The sequence below is a fragment of the Castor canadensis genome, chromosome 13, assembly GCF_047511655.1.
Source record: "Castor canadensis chromosome 13, mCasCan1.hap1v2, whole genome shotgun sequence".
NCBI classification, from domain to species: domain Eukaryota; kingdom Metazoa; phylum Chordata; class Mammalia; order Rodentia; family Castoridae; genus Castor; species Castor canadensis.
The window spans coordinates 11,587,942-11,610,814 of NC_133398.1; the positions used below are offsets into that span (position 1 = coordinate 11,587,942).

General features: G+C 41.6%; 1 protein-coding gene across 7 annotated transcripts in view; it reads left to right on the forward strand.

Moving 5' to 3' along the window:
- Dennd1a (DENN domain containing 1A) overlaps nucleotides 1–22,873 on the forward strand; it is a 463,821-nt gene that overhangs the window by 285,810 nt on the left and 155,138 nt on the right. For all 7 annotated transcript variants that reach the window (XM_074051037.1, XM_074051041.1, XM_074051038.1 and 4 more), the window contains one exon: nucleotides 16,112–16,213. In XM_074051037.1, the coding sequence (XP_073907138.1) occupies nucleotides 16,112–16,213 (102 nt within the window). The remainder of the gene's footprint in view (nucleotides 1–16,111; nucleotides 16,214–22,873) is intronic.

The window sequence follows — 22,873 nt, forward strand, 5'->3', positions numbered from 1 at the left end:
CCTTAAAGCCATTTATATTGTTAAGATGATGGCTTTGAAATTGTGTTTTAGGAACTTCTAGGTTCCAAGAACATCATCCTCTTCCTCCAGAGAAAGAGAGTTTCAGCGAAGTTGGTTTGTGCCTGCCTTGTTTTCTCCTGGCTTGCAAAGAAGGAGGCACTCTACCAGGGTTGAGAATGACACTTTAGTAGGATTTGATCAATGTCATTCCAAACCCCTACCTGACCACTTCGTTGCTTTTGACTGTCTTTTTCGTTTTTTCTTGAAAGCTGTTGTGCTTTTGCATATGTACCAGAATTTTTTAGATGTCAAATGAATGTGGCAGTCATGATACTTTGCTCTCTGGATCTTACTTTCTTCATCTACAGAACTGAGTCCTGTTCAGTGTATCTCAGCATCTGGCTTGTGGTAGGGACACAGTGTACAGTCCTTTCCACAGTAAAGTGTTGAGAGTCTTTTATGTCCAGAAGTTCCGTATCAAATGGTGACTATGGCATACTCTTCACCTTCTCTGATTTTTGTCTGGAGCAAATGCAGACAAATAGGAAGTAACTGTTGTGTATTTGGACTATTAAAGGCTCTAATAGGAGATACTACTCTAGCCTTGAGGTCTGAGGGCTATGCTTCTGGGGGAAGAGAATGCCTAAACTGAAACCTAACAGATACATTAGTCCTAGGAAAGATAGGGGCACAGGGAACCGCATCTGCATAGCCTTTGAAGTATAAGCCGGGGGGGGGGGGGCTTCACAGGAACTTTAAGGAGTTCTGTGTCTGCCAAAGTATAGAGCTAAAGGAGGAGGGGAGGTCTGAGGTAGGCAGGAGAGGGCGAGGCCATCCAGGGCCTTGTAAGCCGCATTAGAGTCTGAACTTTATAGGGCAATGGAGAGCCATTGGAGGGTGTAAATAGGGGAGGGACATGGTCAGGCCTTCTCCTTGTGGGCCATTAGAAACACAGTCCTTCCATATAAAACACTTAGAAACTGCTTACCCATGTTAATAAAGTGAATTGTAATATTTGTAAAGATCAAGGTAATTCTGAAGGAAATTATACACCAAAACCATGTGTATAAAATTCAAATGTGTTAGCATCCCCAATTTGAGCTTCTGAATGGTGACTTTGCCACCAAGCCTTGACCAAGGCATTTCTAGTGATGGCTTTCTTTAAGGTTTTAAGTACCACTTTTCCTAGATGCTGTTTTCTCTCAATTTTTGAGTGCTTTTATGCATCAGATATTCTTTCTCCACCTAGGTGGAGGGTATAAATTTAGATGATATACTAAGTGGTAGTTCCAGGCAGTGGGAGCAGGGTGAGTGAGACCCAGGGACAAGTTGCAGGCCCCCAGCCAGCTGTCCCTGCCAATGCAATCACAAGATGTATGTGACGGATGCTTAGGGAGACAGGCCGGGTCCCCCAGCATTCCTTTCTCTTTCTCATTGCCATTTATCTAGGAAGGTTTAGCCATAGGCCCCTGGAAGCCTGGTTTTGTAAATCTACCAAGTGCTTGTAACAGAACAGAACTACCATTCTGCCACAACATCCAGGTGCAAATCCAAGTTCATCTTGTTCTCTTGGATGTAGAGGCCACATTAATCATGTCTGCAATACAACTGGTTAATGATGGAATTTTAACACAAAATAACAAGAAACATTTATTTACAGACAAGAAAAGTGATGGTGTTTTTTTTTTTCTTTTACATTTTAAAGAACCTTAATTTCTGACAATTGAGTTAGCACTACTTTAACTAGTTTTTTTTTTGCCATGATAGAGGTGTTTTCTTGTGAGATGGGCTAGCCCTTTATTACAGTAATTGGGGATGGTGAGGGTGGGGTGGAGGGGGGAGCTGCTAAAACCTGTGTAACTGGTGAAACATGGTGCTTTTGCTTCCTGGTTTTCTTTTCATTTCTTTGCCCATCATTATACTTAAGATCCATTTAGCAATGTTAAACTGACAAAGAGAAACTCAGTGTTTATACATTGTTACTAAGAAATGCCTAAGTGAATCTAATTCCTGTCAGATGAAGTTAAGGAGCAGCCTGCAGGAGGCCTGGAGTAGAGAAGAAAGAGTCCTTTGGGTCTAGGGTTCAAATTCTAGCTGTCCCAGTCTGGTTAGCTAGGGAAAAGTATGCGTTACTTCCTCACAGTTTGTTCACTTTGTACAAAACTGCTCATACCATAGCCTCTTCAGAAATGCCTGTTGGAAACAGCTACAAATACCAAACTCAGCCCTGAATGAGGTCTACTAGTGTGCATGGTAGTTTATCCTCAAGGTTACCACCTGGAGGAAGGGGCCCCTGTCTTGCAGGGGGTATATTAAGGTGCTCCTTTGAGCCTTGCCCTCCTCCCTTGTAAGATGGGTAGATTCCCCATTTCATAGGAGTTTTTAATGAGGAGGACACACACCCACATTAGTGCCCATTATAGGCACCAAGTAAATGGACATGACTACCAACATTACATGGGTGCAGAATTGGAGTCTTTTTCTTCAAAAGACCTGTATAGCTCCTCTACCTGAGACTGATTCTGCCCTCTTTTTTCAGCCTCTTTATTTTACAATGATTGGCCTTTTCTAAATTGCCATTCACTTAAAGGCTCTTTTAACTGAGCTTGGCCATGTGGGACTGGTGACTTCTTGTCATAAACTCCTTGAGAGTGGCTGGGGTGGGGCCTTGTGGGAGCCCTGAGATGGCAGCAGTGATTGAAGAGAGGTACCCTTGGCCTAGGCAAATCCCACTTGGGATCTGAGCACATGTGGTTCTGTTTAACACCATGCTCTGTGACTCATGGTACGAGTTTGTGACCATCAGGCATTTACTGTTGATATGCAAGGTCACCACAGTAGGGGTGTTTGTCAACTAAATTAAACTTCCTCTTAATGACCTAAAATAATTGACTTGGAAGGTCTTTAAATGGGCTGGGGCAATGTGTAAGCAAGCTGAAATCCGGCATTTTCTGCACAAATTACTTCATGTTGTTTTGTTTGTGCTTTGCTCTTGTTGAGAAAAATGTAGGTGGACCATGGAGTTTTGGAGCAAACAGTGAGCCTGAGTTTGAATTCCAGCTCCACCATTTGTCTCTATGTAACTTAGGAAAGTCACTAACCTCTGGGTGTGTACCTTCAGACCCCCATCACCAAAATGGGGGCACCCAAAGAAAGGGGTGTCAGCTAATGCTATCTACACTAGTAGGCTCTCACTCAATAGTGGATATGTTATTAATAACTGCTTCCTATAATCGGCACCTCAAGTAGATAGGTTGGTAATAGTTTGTGCAGAGTGGTCAAACTGTGATGTATGTAGTAACTATACCTTCCCCCCTTGCTAACCTGCTTTCTCCATAAATCAGTGTCTGTACATACAAATCCACAGAGGAAAATATGATTGAAACTGGCGTCAACAAACCTCTGCTTACATACTGTTTGAGTTTCAGCTGAGTTCAAAATGAATTTAAAGTTGAATGGTAAGATTTATGTCATTTAGACTACAAAAGGAGTTTTGTCTTTGCCTATTGGATTTGGGTATGCATGAGCTAAGCCTAGGTCTTTGCAGGTGAAGCGTGGGGCCACCATTCTGTTTGCTTAGAAGCCTAAGCCTTTCTTAAGTATGATCAGCAGTATCATTAAAGTTTGGTTTGTGGTTGGAAGTTACCAACATCCCACAAAGTGGTCTATGTGTCCTGCCAAAAGTGTTTCCCTCTATAAGCCCTGTATCTCACAAAAGCTAAGAGGTGCAAACTGGGGCTGCCTGGACTCCCAGATACTTCCTTAACCAAATATAGTATCTGTTAAATTTGGGTGCCTAGTAGTCAGTTGTCTTGAAAGGTCAAGTAGAAATAAATTTATATCCTTCCTCTTCACATTTGACTGCAGATATTCTGTGCTGACCGAATGGGTTAAATTATGAAGCTTGATAAGTACATATGCACATTACCCATCCCTAGCTTTAGAAGAGGAAAAAAAAAAAAAAGAAAGAAAGAAAAAGATAGCTATGATTTTTGGAAGTAATCCCAATTTTTAAAAATAAGAGAATTTGGACATTTTGGCATATGGGGTTTTTTAAATGAAATTTCATGGAACTGAAAACAGTCAATTTTAGGTTTCCAAAAATTGTTTTGATTTTCGTTGGTATAAATTTGCTGCACATGGTTTTGGGGAAGTTCTGAGAGATACATTTAGGACTTAGGGGTTGATTTTTATTTTTTTTAGATTTGTGATTGAGTTTTAAAAGGTTTTTGGTGGGTTTTTTTTTTTTTTTTCCCTAACTCAAAGTATAAATTGGAGAAGAGCAAGGTTCCATTTCTAAGGACAATTTCTGGACGTGACATCATTATGCATTGCCAAGCAACTGGACTTAGGGCCAAGTCTTCGAGCCTCGTTTTAGCCCTGTTTGAACCCCTGCATACCCACTCTTCTTCCCTCAGCTTGAAGTTAGAATCTCCAGGTCTATGATTTGGGCTGTTACATTAGCAGCAGCTGCTGGTGATCAGCACTGTGAAAGTCACCTGTGTAGGGTCAGACTTATTGCACATCAAGGTTCGCCAGTGTCGGAAGAGAGGGAAGATGCCCAGGAGGGGGCTCCAGGCCACCTGCTGCGTGAGGATCAAAGGGTTGAAAGGTTAGAGGGCGCAGCTCCCTTAACCGTATCTGTCTGTGCAATAGCTGCTTCAGATTGTAAATCTTGGCAATTTCATTAAGTCCTCCTGGCTGCTAGTAGGGCACTGAAATAATAAAATTTTATATCTGTGCCTTTCCTGCCTCTGGCAACCAGGCTGATACATTCTGTGTAAGATGGGGTGTCTTATGAAAACCTTTCCTGAAATGATTGGAGCTGTGCTAATGAAGCCTCATATTGGGATGTTGGGGTTCATATGACCTCATCCTTAAGAAATGGGTTTTTTTTCTTAAATAGCCCCCAAAACCCACCGAGGAGCCTCTTGGATTTATGGAGTATCTGTCCTCAGAAAAGCAAATCACCAAAATCTTTCTTCTTGCCAAATACTTCATCTGCACAAGGGGTGAGGTGAGCGTGGTCAGTGCTGCTGCTTGTTAGACAGCCCTGTCTAATGACCCCGGGCTTACTCTTCTGGGCAGCCCCCAGCATCTAGATGGGTCTTACTTTCCACTCGGCAGACCTTTTGGGTGATTTTAGAATATGATTTTCCAGATACTTTTCCTAGACCTTTAGGGCTCAGAGGCTCCAGGGTAGGACAAATCACAGTAATGGCTGCTTCTTTACTGCCCATATGTTTAAGACCCCCTGTAGTTTGTTTGAAAAGTTAAGAGATTTTCACAGAGAAGGTGCCATTTCTGAAATTTGAAGTGTTCCTTTTCACCGGGAGATAAGTTCACTCTGATTAAGTCCGTAATTCTCACTAAGCCATGTTTATGGGGGCAATAAACAATGTTTCAGCATGCTTGTTAAATTGGGTCTCCAACCTCTCCACTCTTTAAAAATTGACATTTCAAATAAAAGGCAGGTGGAGATGGGAGTTGAGGTTTGTTGTGCTTAGTGATGAATGAATGATGGCAAGTGGCAGTTGTGTAGGAGGAGTGAGACCATATTTTTATGATAGAGTGACCCCAAACCATTTTGGAACTAGGGAATCCACACCCCCTTACATTCCCAGTGAAGCTCTTAAATTCAAGTGTCATTGTTTCAAATTGGGTGGATACTGTTTTGAACTACCAGGTACATTACACTCATTTAATTTTCATAATAAGTCTGTGCTTTGGTAGTAGTGGCCCTATTTTATAGATGATAAGGTTTAGACACAGAGGGGTTAAGCAGCTTATCCAAAGTCACACAGCTAATAATAAGTAGGACCAAGATTCAAGCCCAGTTATTTCACTGTGTGAAATACACTGCCTCCTTTTTTTATGGTACTGGGGTTTGAACTCAGGGCCTCATGCTTGCTGGGCAGGTACTCTCCCCTTGAACCCCAGCCCCAGCCCTTTTTTGCCTTAGTTATTTTTCAGATAGGGTCTTGTGACTGTGTAGGCCAGCCTCAGACCACAATCCTCCTACCTCCACATAGCTGGGATTACAGGTATGACCACCACACCACCTTATTTGTTGACTTCCAAGTGACAGAGTTACTGTGTATATGGGAAATGAGCCGGTCAGAACTGTCATTTTAAGGGGAAGATAATGGTACACATGAAACAATGACAGCATCATGCCACAGGTTTTGATTGAGCACCACAGTGTCTGTTGTACTTCGCTTCGGACTCAGAGACCCTAAGTCCCCTTATCATGGGAGCAGGAAGAGTGTGGAGGGGTCTCTAGAAAAGCAGAAGAGGTGACAAGCCAGAAAGAGTCAGGGCCATGCTTCATATGTCACCAAGTGCTTGCCTTCTGTTCCCTGGTTTGTGCTTAGAAACAGTGGGGAAAGGAATACCACCTTCCTCATCCTCTGCATGCACGGGGACACTGACTCTCCAACAGTGGGCAGGATGCCACAGTTTGAGGCAGAACACTGACAGAATCAGATGTGAATGGGCTCACTTTCACTCTGGCTGGAGGATTTAAGAGTAGCCCACCAGGAGAGCTGGTGGAAGCCATTTTGGAGAGGAAGACCTGCTGGCCTTGACTGAGCTTCTGCCTGGTGGCCAACTGTGGAGGGAACATGTGCTCCACAGTGTCTCCTCCAGTCTTGTCAACACTCCTGAGGGTAAGGAGGATTCCTGGCCCACATAGATGGGAACCAAAACTAACAGAGGCTATGTGCCCGGCCTAAAACTACTTACCTACTAAGTGGAAAGGCAGGACACTAACCTTGGGACCTTCTGATTCTGGGCCAGGACAAGCCAGGGGAAGGAATCCAGCAAACTCTGTGGACTTGTAGATTCTCTCGTGGAGCAAGGTTTCTTCCACTGCATACTACTGCACCCTTTCTCAGGTTTTCCTGGGCCCATCCATAAGAAGGCCTGGAGCTCTTTAAGTTCAGAGAACACAGTGTAATCATCCCTGTGTTCTAAAGGCCCAGTCTAGAATTGACATGAATGAGCCATGCACAAATGACCAAGTAACAAGTGGGTGAATACCTCGTAGATGACTGGTTAGAAAAGGAGCCATTGGAGAACAGGCCCTGTGCTGACCTGGCTTGAGGAACTCTAGACATGTTAATGAGTGTCAGTACTTATTACCTTGGGGGAGTGGATTTGGCCTGACCTGGGAGCACTTGGCCCAACTTCCCTCCCCTGTCAAACTTCTGTTTCTGTTTAAAGCATGCTGGGAAATTCCAGTGGTGTTCTCAGGACTCCTCTGAACTGTGGGCTTAGATTTTAATTTTGTGGAGCAGGAAGAAGCAAATCAGCAACTCCTAACTCCAAAGCAAACCACTGTGTTTATCAACTGCTTGGCAGCTCGGTGACCTTTGGAGCCCAAGGGAAGGAAGGAAAGTGTCACTTTTCGTCTGTAGGTACCCAGGATTTCAGGAGGGAATAAGGAGGTTATAATCCCTCTTTGCCTTTCCTCTTCCCATCCTTTCCTCCTTCACTGTGATTTCTCTCTCCTTTCCTCCTCCAAGGCCACCAGCTCCCCAAGCTGTTCTTTGTTATGTGCTTAGATGTATGCGCATGCATTTGAGCACACAGTATATGTGCTGTGTAGTGTGAAGAACACTGGCTGGTGGAACCCAGATTCAAATCCTTTCTCTGACACATGCCAGTTCTAACAACATGAGCAAATTAACCTCAGCCTCAGTTTCCCCATCCATCAAATGGGTATGATAGCCTGAAGGAAACACTCTTCCCCAGGAATTTTAATGGTGTGCCTGATAGAGGTCTACTTTGTGGATTGAAACAATGCATCAGCATAACAATGCGATGCATTTGGAAGGACAGAGGGCTTGCTGTTCACCTGGGTTCAGCATTTAGCACTACTGCTCCTCAGCCACAGGACTTTGGACAAGTTGTCTTGGCTCTCAGACCTCAGCATCCCTCTTTTTCTATAGGTGTGTCATGAGGAGTAAGATAAATGTTGCACATAAAAGATATGACCATGGTAGGGACAAAATGAGTGGTTATAATTTTGTTGCTGTGAGCCTCAGTATAAGGTTGTTACCGAGAGTGTAACACAGCTCCTGGCACACACAAAGTCCACCGTGACTCACACATCTGTAGCCCAAGGAATACATGGCAGAAGAGGTGTGCCTGAAGCCCAGCAACAGTCATTTTGTATGACGTTTTAATCAGCAGACTACTAACATGTCACTTTGAGTTTAATTTTAACTACATTCTCTACCTTTCAAAATGAAAGAAGTCATAATGCCAAGAGCCACGTCCTTTGTGCCTCTCACAGAGATATGAACTTACTAGAGTTTATTTGAACCAACACAGGGTGTTTTGTGGACACGATCGTGCCGATATTCCTGAGGGTGCTGAGCCTACTCCAAACAAAGTGTCTTTGCAGGAATCAAGCCTGGACCATCGCCTTTGCTTGATTCTGTTTCTGTTCTCAGCAGTGCTGCCCCAGGTGGCTGGAAGAGAGCAAGTTATGCTTCCTGACTGGGTCGTTACTCCCTCAGGGAGAAGCCCTGCTTGTGGTCCATGCCAGCATCTAGAACAGGTAGCCTCACAGGTGCAAAAGAAATGTTTCTGTTTGACTTCTTTTTCTTTTTACTTAACCCTCTCACAGTCCTATGTAGCAAGTGAATCATCTCACAGCCCTATGTAGCAAGTGGTTACAGATCCATTTTATAAAGAAACTGAGGTTCTCCTAGGTTTAAATAACCCATCCTGGGTCACTGGGATTGAAGAAGATCAAACAAAGCCTTTCTGACTCCCCTGCCCCTCCTCAGTCCTGCTGCTGTCCCACATCAAGCTGACTGGGGACCATCCCCATTCTGCTTTGTTCAGCTCCTCCTTTGAGGAAGACAGGCAGACTGAAGGCAGCTTTTGTAGATGTCCTCCTTTTACCACCATGCTTTCTGACAGTATTCTTTGGATTCAATTGTCTTTATTCACTTTTTTTTTTTGGCAGTTTGGGTAGTTGAACTTACGGCTTCACACTTGCTAGGCAGGCACTGTACCTCTTAAATCATGCTGCCAGCCCTTTTTGCTTTAGTTATTTTTGAAATTGAGTGTTGCTTTATGCCTGGGCAGTCTGGACCATGATCCTCCTATTTATGTTTCTCTAAGTAGTTGGATTGACAGGCACATGCCACTGTGCCCAGCCATTGGTTGAGCTGGGGTGTCATAGACTTTTTGCCGGGGCTGGCCTCAACCTGAGATCCTCCTGATCTCTGCCTCTAGGGTAACTAGGATTGCAGGCATGAGCTACCACACTGAGCCTACTACATTCACTTTCTTAATAATTAGAATAGCTCATTGTATGCCAGGCACTGTCCTAAGTATGTATGTATATTAACTTGTTTGCTCGCTAAAACAACCTGAAGTCTGTATTATTTACTTTTATAAGTGTTTTGTTGACATGTGAGATTTATAGGGAGAAGTGCACCCATCCTAAGTGTAGAGTTAGCTGAGTTTTTAACAAGACACACCATGTAACGCCCACCAGCTCAGAAAGCAATATTCAGTACCCCGCCCCAGGACCCGTTCTTCAGTTTCCCTCCAACCCAAGGGCAGCCGCTGTCCTAGGATTCCAAGCTGCTTTTGTTTCATCATATAGACAAGATCCTGAGGCACAGGGAACTGAGTGATTTGCCTAGGGCAGTGCAGAAGCAGAGGTGGGACTGAGACTCTGACAGTGGCGGCTCCGGAGGATGAGATATAGGCAGGAAGAGAGCAATAGGTTGATGTAGTCTGAGTTTTTATAGCACAAAATCAAAGTAGTCTTGTTAGTCTCTACTTTTGTGGTGAGAATCAGTCATTTAAACCCTTCATCTCAGAACTCTGATCCATTCTATTGATATAACTATCACAAATTGTAAGGATAGAAATGTGCTTTATATAACCCCACACTTATTGATCCCTTAGTGCAATCAGGTATTTATTGTGCTAAATATTTTACGTATGTTACCTTACATATATATTATCTCATTAAGTCCTCCCAGCACTGGTGCACAGTGTTGGCCCCATTTTGTAGATAAGAAAGCAGAGGCTCATCATTAGCAACACTACCAACAACAGGTGTTGGCAAGGATGCGGGGAAAAAGAACCCTCTTACACTGTTGATGGAAATGTAAACTAGTACAACCACTCTGGAAAAAAATTTGGAGGCTACTTAAAAAGCTAAACATTGATCTACCATTTGATCCGGCAATACCACTCTTGGGGACATACTCAAAAGACTGTGACATAGGTTACTCCAGAGGCACCTGCACACCCATGTTTATTGCGGCACTATTCACAATAGCCAAGTTATGGAAACAGCCAAGATGCCCCACTACTGACGAATGGGTTAAGAAAATGTGATATCTATACACAATGGAATTTTATGCAGCCATGAAGAAGAACGAAATGTTATCATTCGCTGGTAAATGGATGGAATTGGAGAACATCATTCTGAGTGAGGTTAGCCTGGCCCAAAAGACCAAAAATCATATGATCTCCCTCATATGTGGACATTAGATCAAGGGCAAACACAACAAGGGGATTGGACTTTGAGCACATGATAAAAGCGAGAGCATACAAGGGAGGGGTGAGGATAGGTAAGACACCTAAAAAACTAGCTAGCATTTGTTGCCCTTAACACAGAGAAACTAAAGCAGATACCTTAAAAGCAACTGAGGCCAATAGGAAAAGGGGACCAGGAACTAGAGAAAAGGTTAGATCAAAAAGAATTAACCTAGAAGGTAACACACATGCACAGGAAATTAATGTGAGTCCACTCCCTGTATAGCTATCCTTATCTCAACCAGCAAAAACCCTTGTTCCTTCCTATTATTGGTTACACTCTCTCCTCAACAAAATTAGAGATAAGGGCAAAATAGTTTCTGCTGGGTATTGGAGGGGGAGAGGGAGGGGGCGGAGTGGGTGGTAAGGGAGGGGGTGGGGGCAGGGGGAGAAATGACCCAAGCATTGTATGCACATATGAATAATAAAACAATAAAATAAAATAAAATAAAGCAGAGGCTCAGAAGAAAGAACTTGCTTGTGGTTGCCCAGTGCAGGGGTCAGGCATGAATCTGGCAGTCTTGTTCCAGAACCCATGGTTAATCACGTTATCGCCTAATCTTGCTTTCTCTGTCCACTGTGAATTAATTCGGCACTAATTAATCATGATAATGTTACATGATTGTTATCATTGCCATCATTATTGTTATTCCCATTGCACTTCCTTAAGCAGACTCCAATTTGCTTATGTTGGCTTTACATTGTCCGTCTGGGCTCATGTTGACATCTGCTGCAAGGCCGGCCTCCCAATAGAGTGGATTCAGCCACAGCCCTCTTCCTTGCTCTTCAGTTAATGAGCATAAGCCTTGTGTCAGGGCTCTGAGCTGGGCTCTGGAGACAGGTAGGATATGACTCTGCCCTGGAGGTGGTCCTGTGTAGGACAATAGAAAAATTTTTCTGGTGCCAGCTCTTTTGCCCCATGCATGTCACCTCACTGTCCCCACAAACCTCCATTCTAGTTAGTGAGCCCTGCCCTCAGTAACACAGTCCATCAGAGACGGAGCCAGGACCTTGCTCTTTAGGCAGGCTTCCCAGCCAGATGAGCACACTGCACGTTCCTGAGCTCTCCTCAGACCCCCTGACTAGGTTGCCCGTGCCAACCCTCGCCCTTCACATTATGGTCTGGTTTGGCTGAGCCCCGCCCCATCTATCGGGGTGGGGCAGTGTGGTTTGAATGAGTATAGCTGGTATCATATTTTAGGGGAAAATTCTTGTTCTCATACAACTAACTTTAGAAAGTAAGGCTATGTGAAATCATTCTATCAGAAGTAGAATGATTCTCACACAGACCTGACTTTGGAGGGAAATATATCAGAAGTTTCAGTTATGTTTATCCTAAATCAGTTATGTTTATCCTAAAAGGACATGATATGAAAAACAAAATTTAAAGAAATCCTGGGCTAGACAAGGAAGGGGGCAGGGTGCCATACATATTTGCATTAAGTCAGAGTGTGCAATGAGGAGGGGCCCTGGGAAAAGCTACTTGTCCTGTGGTACTCAGCATGGTCATGCAAGCAAGGTTATCTTTTCAGGTCTGCTTTGAGTTTGCTCTATGTTCTGGACATAGTACTAATGTGCTTACCAACTTCATTGAGGTATAATTTATGCACAACAAACTGTCCATTTAAAGTGTATGGTTCAATGAATGTTGATAGTTTTAATCACCCATGAAACTCTTGCCACCACAATAATGATACAGAATATTCCTATTACCTCCAAAAGATCATTTCTTTTTATTTAACAAGCACTTACCTCTCACTTCTTTGTGCCAGGCACTACTCCAATTAACTCATTTAATCCTCATGACAACCCTGTGAGGTGGGTTGTTATTATCCCCAGTTTACCAAGGAAGAAACTGAGGCACCAAAAGTTTAAATGACTTGCCCAAGTTGGTTCAGCTGGTGAGTAGGGGAGATTGGTTAGAACTCAAACAGTTTGAGATCTGTGCTTTTTGCCTCTGGGTTCTGCTGCCTCTCATTCACTCTTTGATCAGTTGCCTGCTTTGGGCCAAATACTAGGTTGGAGGTGAAAGTACAGAGGTCTAGTTCTTTGACTCCAAGAAGCGCAGAGCCGAGGGAAAGAATTGATTACCTACACAGGTAACTAGATCATTATGTTACTTTTAAAGGGAGTACAGGTCATGGGAAGACCATTGCGGCTGCAGGCTCTGTGGAGTGAGCTGAGCCAGGTGCCACTGAATTCTAGGAACCAAGGGAGGGCAGAACAGCCGCCAAGAGTGCACCTCTATTTATTGAGTTCCTATTCCAGATTTTCTGGAAATCATGCTATATCTTTTATGTAAGTTAGCTTATCTAAACATCATAATAGCTATGAGGCAGGTACCGTCCTCATCCCCATTTCACAGATGAAAACTGGAGGATTTGGGAGGTCAAGTGCACTACCTAAGGCTACCTTCTGGTGAGGGAAAGCCAGCAGTGACTCTTACAGAGCTGGTGTTCTCTCAGCTTCCCTGAGTACCTGGTATGCAATGAGTTGTCCCTTTCCTGGTGCAAGAGTTGGGGGTCATGCTAAGACTGACAAAGCATAAGGGAGAGATGTTTTTGATGAACAATATTGATGGGAAGATGCCATTTTTGTGTGTGTTCTCTGTGTAAGAAATGCCATTTGGAAAGCCGGTGTGTATGTCAGTACTTTTTTTTCATTCTGAGAAAAAGCCTATAGTCTGGTGGGGGTAGGGTTTGCAGCTGGCAGGAGCTTTGGCATATGTTGTAACTAAAAAGAGAGGGAATGTGTTGGTGGGACAAGCTACCGGAGAGCTGTCTCGGTGTGCCGCGGTACTAGTAAGTGTTTTAATTGGGTAGGATTTTTGGAGGACTATTTTGACATCTGCTCATGTCTTTGCTGATTTTTCTTCACTTAGAGTAGGAAACACAAGCTGTGGATAAAATGACTTTAAAATAATTGGAAGTAAAGATATCTCTCTCAAAGTTGAATTTGAGAGGGACACTTTTTAAGAAGTGAAAACTAAATTCCACTTCTAGGAATCCATCCTAAAGCACAAAGCCTTATGCATACAGATTTCATGACAATATTATATATAATAATTTCTTAAAATCTGTGAATAACATTCAACACATGGGGCTCAGCAGAGTTTGCTTCCAGGTAGGGGACCCCTCTGTAGCAGTTGGTAATAATCTTCACAAAGCTTCTAATGAAGTGGAGCTTTGCTTATACTTTAATCAGTGAGAAAACAGAAAGAAGTATTTAGGATGGTTTTAACTGTGTTTTAAAAGTAGAAAGGGGGGAGTATAGAAGAAAACACACCAAAATGTTGTCTTCAAATGAGGACTTGAAGTAACGATGATTGTCTTCTTTGAACCTTTCTATCTTCCTATTTTTGTGGCGTAGGCCTATGTAATCTTTAGATTCAAAAGGCAAGTGTGATTTCTACAAGAGAAAGCAGGCCCTGAGACCACTGGAGTTGTTTCACCTCCCCTACCCACGTACTCATTCTGAACTTGAGCAATGGATTTGGGATCTCAGAGCAGGAACTGGAGTCAGTTCCAAAGGCAGCTCTGCTGCTGTCACTAGCTGTGTGGCTTTGGGTAGTTTGTTTGGCCTCTCTGAGCCTCCACTCCAACATTCTTACCATGGAGAGTCTGGTCTCTCCTTAATGGAATGGTTAAGATGAAACAAACTGGCACCCAGTAACAACCCAGCTTCCTTCTCCACCAGCACCTCCCACCCACAGCTCCAGTTTGAGTGTTTCTTGCCTTCCTTCATTCTCCTTGTTTCTTGAGCCTTTTGGGGATGGGGTGTCCTCTGGCCAAGCCGGCCTGTGATTCTTTCCTTGGGAACAATGTGCTTCAGGAAGACCCTTGAGACCATGCCAGCCTCTTTTGAAAAGCCCTTGCCACCGGGAGGGCAGCATTGTCCCACAAGAGGAAACTATGCTGACCCAGCTCCTGCCTGGAGCCTAGTGCTAGGGGCATTTTGGTTACTAAGGGGACCCTGGTCTGCTAAGTCAGGAAAAAGGGCCAGGGTGTTTCCTCTCCTTCAGCCTGCTTCCATTGTTGAAAAAGTAAACACTCCACACAGCTTAGCCGGCAAGTCCTCTAGCCAGGAGTGGGAAGAAATCAAAAGCTTGTTCAGTCTGCCATAGAGAGCCCACAAGGGCTGGTCTGTGCTTCTGGGGACACAAAAACAAGACCCAATTCTGGTGACACAACTCCCAGGGTTTTTCGGCCCCAAGGCTTCTCTCTAACAGCCATTGCCTCCTGCCCCCTTCTGTTTGGGGCTATTTGGAAGGTCAGATGAAGCAAAGTGGGTGATGCTGTGGTACAGAAGACTTCAGCTTGGTCCTCAAGGCCTGGCATCCTCACTGCTGCTCTGGATCTGCCTCTTGTGACTATTCATAGTGAGAGTCAAGCTGTCACCACCAAGTGGCCAGAAGGAATTTTGCCTTCACACCATTGCTGCTACAGCTCTTATGACTGGCTGTAGCTGTTGTGTGTGTGTTAAAGTAATAATAACAGCCACTTTTATTTAGTGCCTGACACTACCCTCACAGGAATCTAGGGGGCAATGGAGAAAGAAGGATGGTCATAGCTATGACAACTTCACAGATGAACCCAATGATAAAATCTTGGGCAAGCTCACTTCTGGGAGCCTCACTTTCTCATCTCTGAAATGGGAATGGTGTTTTATAATCTCTAGCTCACTAGAAAGGAAAGAATCTATATGGCAGTCCTTTGTGAGTTTGAAGTGTGTTATAAGTAGAGATGGTTTTTTATACTGTTTGTGTAACTGCCTACTGGCACCTGCAAAGCATTTAACCTGCTGGGTTGCAGCGTGAGGCAGCTGAGGAGCCCATCAAATCACTGTGTGTCTTAATGTTCTCTCTGTGAAATGGGGGTTGTGCCTTGTGAGACACAAGTGCTATACAACACTCAGTATTTGTATTATTGTAAACCCCTTCACGTTTTCTGATACAGCAGCAGCTAATAGAAGTTTCCATCCTCTGTGGTCCTCAGCTCACTTAGTAAATGTTTCAAGTTGATCCATAAGTTTGTACATGGAGAAGTCAGAAGCAGGAGTTAGATGCTGTGGTCATTAAGTGGAAGGGTTCCAGGATCTGTTGCCTAGGAGTGTTTTTCCAACTCTAATAGGCTTCTGACTAGCATGGCTCCACCTTCTCACTGGGAAGAATCTCAAAATGTTTATTTAGGTACCAACTTCTCTTCTAGAGGATGGGGTTAGAACATCAGCCATTATCAGGGATATGTATTCAGGAAAAAGATGATGATAGGTGTAATATTGCTTTGACCTCCTAGCAGGGTTACCTGGGGTGTGTTACATAGCCTTTGTGAAATGTGCTTCAATCCTGGGATTTGGAGGTGAGCATGCAAGCTCAAGAGTTGTGGGAATTAAATGAGCAACAAATATGCACCTGGCATTGAGGTTGTTGCCTTTATCCAATGTCACTTTCCTTCTTTTTCCCTTCCCTGGAGAAGGCCAAGGGAAAATAATCTGTATCCTAGTGATTTTCAATGACTTTATTCTTGTTTGCTTGCAGAAAGTCAGAAACATGGCCCTGGATGATGTTGTGATCCTGAATGTGGACACCAACACCCTGGAAACCCCCTTTGATGACCTCCAAAGTCTCCCAAATGATGTGGTAATGACCTCTTGGGTTCTGACTCCTGTGTGCTCACACCATGGAAGTGAACATGACTTTGGAGCTGGGGAAGGAGAGGAGGCAGCTGTGGCACAGCACTTAGTGTACAGCAGGTCAACAGTGATAGCCATTGTTTTCATGGTGTTACAAAGGAAACTTCTTTAAGAAAGTGGAGCCTTCCTGAAGATAGCAAATTCTAGTATGCCTTTTAAGTGATAAATGAAGAGGCCCCAGGGAAACAGAGTGGCTTGGGCAAATTATTTTTCCTCTCTGGGCCTTAGCTTCCCACTTTAAAAGAGGAGTACTAGGATTGTCCTTAGGGTTAATGTCCAAATCCTGTAGTAATGTTCATCAAATGTTTGACATAGTGTTGTCAGTATTTGATAAATGGTACCTGTGCTTGTTTTATATGTGTGTGTGTGTGTGTGTGTATACATATACATATTCATATACACATATATATACATATACATAGATACACACATATATAAATATATCCATACATATACATACACACACACATATACATATATATATACACACATACATAAATTGTTGTTAATAATTACAGGTAAGTTAGGGAACCATTAATACCTTCTAGGTCCTGACCGTCTTCCCCTGGGCCAATGGGACTTCCTGTCTGCACACTGACTATAGCAGTGGTTTCCAACATGGGGCCCTCACCTCATTCAGGATTCCAAAGATAGTAATAGGGAGAGAATGTGGTCCATGAGATTCTTGTTGTATTTCAGTGGAATTGTGGATGTGATTCTGTAATACTATATGAGCTACAAGTTCTCAAGAGGAAAAATCTTGTCCTCATGTTTCTGTCCCTGTATTTACCACATTGGTACTTTCAGTGTATTGGCATGTCCACAGTTGGCCTTACAGTTGCAAGAGCTTCTGAAAGATTCTACTTCTTAACCTTTTTGCTAGTCCACATCCTGTTCTCCTAAACACTACTTGCTCCAGGCTCTTATTTCTCTTCTGCACTGTTATCAGCAGCCTCCAAACGGAGTCATCTGACTCTAGCTTCTTCCCTCCAAATTCTTCTTCCTTGTGTACCAGTGACTTTCCTAGAAACACAAATTAAACTACATTCCCCTCCTACTTAAGACTACTCCATTGGACTGGGTATGGTAGTGCACACCTGTGATCCAAGCACTTTTGGGAGATTGAGGCCAGAGGATTACGAGTTTGAGACCAGTCTGAGCTACGTAGTGAGACCATTTCAAAACAAAACAACAACAACAAAAAACCCTGCTCCATCAATGAACTTACTCTAAAAGAACTTTTAAACACAGGAAATCCTTCTATAACTTCCCATTGCTAATAGATTCAAGGCAAGTTTGCTTTAGAATCAGAGAGGCCTGTGTTCAAGTTCTGACTCATTAGCCATGTGGTTTTGGGCAAAATTACTTAAGCTCTCTGAACCTTAATTTCTTAGACGGTTGTGGTAAGTATTCCATGTCACTTATATAATATATTTAAAACATATATCCTGTGACACACTAGATGGTAGTTGGTGATGATGAATTATGGATCCAAATGAGAGGGAGCATGGCATCCAAAGCCACCTTCCTAACATGATCCTCAGGGGTTCTTGTCTATTTGTTCATAGCTTTAGCGCTCTCCCCTCCCTGCTTCTAACTCTGTATCATAGGTTTTTGGAACTGTTAGTAGTTCTCCCAAATGTATGTGTTATTTCATGGTATCATACTTTACATACAGTTTGTTTTGTCCCAGATGTCCTTCCCTATCATCTCTTACTCATTCTTCAAGATTTACTCTAAACATATGCTATAAAAATATTCCTTGTCCTTTCCAAGAAGATTTGACCATATCTTTCTCTATGTCCCACAGGCCTCCCTCCCATATTGCTTGAGTAATTGTACTTATTTATTACCCAGTTAATTTTGAGATATTCCCATTTAATTGTGAGTTCCTTGAGAGCAGGAACCATGTTTTAGTCATCTTTATTTTCCAAGGATCTAGTCACCACTAAACAGATAAAAAGGATAGAAGGCACATATGGATTGGCTTATTTTGATAGATGATCTTGAAAAACATGGCATCCATGCTTGAAATTTTATTAGAAAGAGTGCTTAGATGCTAGGCACAGTAGTGTTCACCTGTAATCCCAGCTACTAAGGAGGCTGAAGCTAGAGAATCATGAGTTTAAGTTCTGCCTGGGCAACATAGTGAGACCCCATCTCAAAAAATTAAAAAAAAAAAAGTACATGAAAAGAAAAAAAGACCTTGGTTCTGTTTCTAGCCATGGTATAATAATTGGAACTGAATTAATGCCATTAAGTATTTTAAACTCTAAACAAATGTGAAACAATTGTTTTCATGGATAAGATATCAGCAGTGATCCCTAAGTGAGGGGAATCCAGTGAGATAAGGTCTACCATCCCCTGGCTTTCTGCCTTGAGGCACTTTCAAGGCACTGGTACCAGGAGAAAGATCCCTAGCGAAGTACAACAGTCTTGCTGAGTTCAAAGTTTGAAAATCTGAGTTTGAGGGAGAAATGGTTTAAGTTTGTGGGTGAGAGAACCAGACAGGAGGAGGCTTCTCAGCAAAAGAGCACTCCCCAAAGAAATCTGAGTGACTGACCTGCCTATGACTAAACTGCCTGCACTATGCAGGGTGTCTCTCCTGACAGGGTCTAAAAGGTGAGTGGCTGCCAAAGCTCACACGGGCTTAGGAGTGATTCAAGTTTTGACCAGCCAGAGGAAGGAGAGCCAGCTGATACTGAGGACCATTGCTAGAGCCCCAGGAGGCCATGACTTGACAGTAAGTCTAAATTAGCTCTTGGGTAAACATCACTTTATCTCTGCCTCAAGAGGCATGAGAGAGAAGGCTTTTGGGGTGCTGCTAAGGTGCTGAATTTGATTTGAGTGCTGGCTACTGTGGAAGAATTCATCAAGCAGGACATAATTGTTTTAAGTTGTGTGCATGCATTTTTATGTATGGTAACCTTCAATGAAAATTTTAAACAAGCTTATTTCTAAAGCCTTGAAAAGATCAACCTGATATACCAGAAATTTAATCTCTCTTCAAAATAATCTTCAACCCTATTTAAAAGAAGACAACAAAATCTAGAACTTAAAAACCTACTATTATCAGTATCTAGCATCATACTTATCTCTTAGTTTTTTGAGATAGGATCTTGCTATATAGCCCACACTGGCCTGAAATTCACAATCCTCTTGCCTCAGCCTCCTGAGTGCTGGGATTATAGGTTTGTGCCACCATATCTGGCTAGCATCCTACTTAAAAAGTGCAAGTCATGTTGATAATCAGGAATGTAACCTATAACAAGAGGAAAAGCAGTCAATTGGAACACACTCAGAGATGACAGAACTAGCACACAAGAGCCTTAAAACAGATTTATAAAGATTATAAACACACCTGTGGGTTTAAAGGAAACCTCAATGAGAAAAGTGGATGATATGAAAAAGAAAAGGAATATCTATAGGTAAAAAGCACAACACCTGCCATGAAGAAAATTGCTTCTGGGATTCAGAGGAGATGAGACACTCCAAAATAAAAGGTAAATGAACTTAAAGATGTCACAGTGAAAACTGTCTGGTGTGAAGCAGAAAAAGAAAAGGACTGGGAAAAGTTACAGAACCTCAGGGACCCCTATCACAATATCAGAAGGACTAATATACATGCAGTTGGAGTCCCAGAAGCTGAGGAAGTGGGGAGATACAGAAATAAACTTAAAGAAATTATGGCCAATTTTTAAAATTTTTGTTGAAAATGATAAACTCAGGGTGCTGAGAAGCCCAGTGAACCTCAAGCATAATGGACCTAAACAGAACCACATGAAAGCACATCAACATAATTGCTCAAAATCAGGATTAAAAGTTAAAATTAGCTACAGAAAAAAGATTCTAAGAGAAGTAATTGGATTCGATTTCTTGTCAGAAGATAATGGAGTGATAATTTTAAAGTAATTAAGAAAATTTGTTAACATAGCATTGTATGTCCACTGAAAATATGCTTCATGAATGAAAGAAAACATTAGATTTTTTTCTAGACAATTAAAAATGAGAGAAATAATTGTGAGCAGACTTGAGCTATAAGAACTTTCAAAGGATGTTCTTCAAATGGAAACAAATGAGAACGTAGAGATGCTTTATGATAAAGGAGTGAAGAACCAGAAGCAGTAAATACATAGCCAAATGCAAGGAGCTTATTTTCTCACTTTAAATTTCTATGAACGGTAACTGAGTACTTAGAGTAAAAACAATACCAGTGCTATAACATAGATAGAAGTAAAATACACAAGAACAGTAGCACAAAGGACTAAGCAGGGCTGGAGAATGCAAGCATGCTGTTTAAAGTGCTCACATTATACATAAACTGCTATAATATTGTTTGAGGGTAGACCATATCAACTTAAAGATATATATTGTTAACCTTAGAGAAAACACTACAGGCTAATCAATTAATCTTGAAGATTCAAAAGATTTTCTAGCAAAAGAATAAAGGAACCACACACAAATGGAATAATTTGAAAAGTTAGCAAGGTGATGGATTTCCCCAACTATATTGATTATTACATTAAACACCATCATTTAAATACTCCCCATTTTAAAAGGGTTAATATACTATATAATTGTATGTGATTGAGATAGATGAAAAATAAAAGAATAGAAAAGATAAGCTATGTAATCTCTAGTCAGAAGAGAGTTAGTGGGGAAAAGAGAAATGTCAGATCATACCTGTAAAATACCCTTCTTCCTTTTTCTATCTCGGGATCCAATCCAGAGGATACAACATGAAATCCTGGATTGGATCCTGAGAGCAAAACATAGCATTAATAGAAAACTGGAGAAATCACAAAATCTGGAGTTTTGTTAATAACTCCAGGTTAACTTGATAAATTTCCAATCTCAATATAAGATGTATTAGGGAAGACAAACTAATTGAGACATATATGGGTGCCCTTTGTATTATCTTTGCAACTTTCTGTAAATCTAAAATATTCTAAAATAAAAGTTTATTTTAAAAAAGAGAAAGGAAACAGGAAATAAGAGTATTATGAATATCTTTACACCTATAATTTTGACAAGCTAGGTAAAATGAACAAATTCCTCCAAATCACAAATTATAGAAAGTGACTCAGGAATTTTTTAAACACTGCTATTCCTATTAGTTTTTTTAAATTTTTAATTAAAATTCCTACCCCACACACACACACACAAAATTCCAGGCCCGGATAGCCTTATAGATTAATTCTAACATACATTTAAGAAGACTACTACAATCTACCATAGACTTTTTCAGAAAATAGAGATAAAGGGAACACTCCCCAACTTATTTCATGAAGTCAGCATTCTCCCGAGATGAAAACCAAAGAATTTATAAGAAAATGAAACTACAGACTAACATGCCTCATAAATACAGATGCAAAATTCTTTAACACCATATTAGCAAATTGAATGCAGTAATATGTGAAGAAGACACTGCACCATGACCAAGTGAAAGTGGATTGGCTGACACTAGAAAATCACTCCACCCATTCAATTTGCTGCACCAACTGACTAAAAGGGAAAGCTGAATCGAGATAGATTCAATGCCCATTCATCTAAAAGCTCTTAGCAAACTGGGAATCCTCATTGTAATAAAAGCCCATAGGAAGGATGTACCACTAACATTGTGCGTAATAGAGAAAGACTCATTGCTTTTCCCTGAAGCACAGAGCCAAGGAAGGATGACTCCTCTTCCCATTCCTACTCAGCACTGCACCTGAGGCTCTAACCAGCTCACTAAGACAAGGGAAGAAAGGAAAACCCTGAAGATTAAAAGCAAGTAATTAAAATTGGCTTTGTTCAGACCATACAATCATGTATGTGGAAAATCTTAAGGATTCTCACAAATGAATGTAACCAAGGTGCAGAATAAGGTCATTATACAAAATTCAAATGTATTTTTATACACTTGTAATGAGCAATTGAAAATGAGATTTTAAGTACCATTTAAAATAGCATAGAAAACACAAAATACTTAGGAATAAATTTAACAAAATATGTATAAGATTTGTATGCTAAAGCTGTAAAACATTTGAGAAAAAATTTGAAAGACCTAAATAAATGGAGAGATATTCCATGTTTTGGATTCAAAGACTAAATATTTTTTTACTCAATATTTTTAAGATGTTAATTTTCCCTAAATTGATCTATAGATTCAATATAATCCCAGCCCAAATTCCAGATGGCTTTTTTTTTGAAAACTTGACAAGCTGGTTCTACAGTGTATATGAATATGCGAAAGGACTAGAATAGCCAAAACAATGTTGTAGAAGAAAAGTAAAGTTGTAGGATTTATATTACCTGCCTTCAAGACTGACCATAAAATTAGACTAATCAAGAAAGTGTAAACAGACGTTCAGGTCAATAGACCAAAATTAAGAGTCCAGAAATAGACCTACACATAAGTGGACAATTTATTTGCAACAAATATACCAAAGTAATTCAGCAGACAAAGGAGAGTTAGTTTTGTTTTGGAGTTGTTTTTTTTTTTTCCATATCAAATATGTTGAAACAACTGAATATCAGTATGGAGAAGATGAACCTTGACTTACCTCATGCAAATACTAACTCAGAATAAGCCCTAAACATGGAAGCAAAAGCTAGAAAATATCCA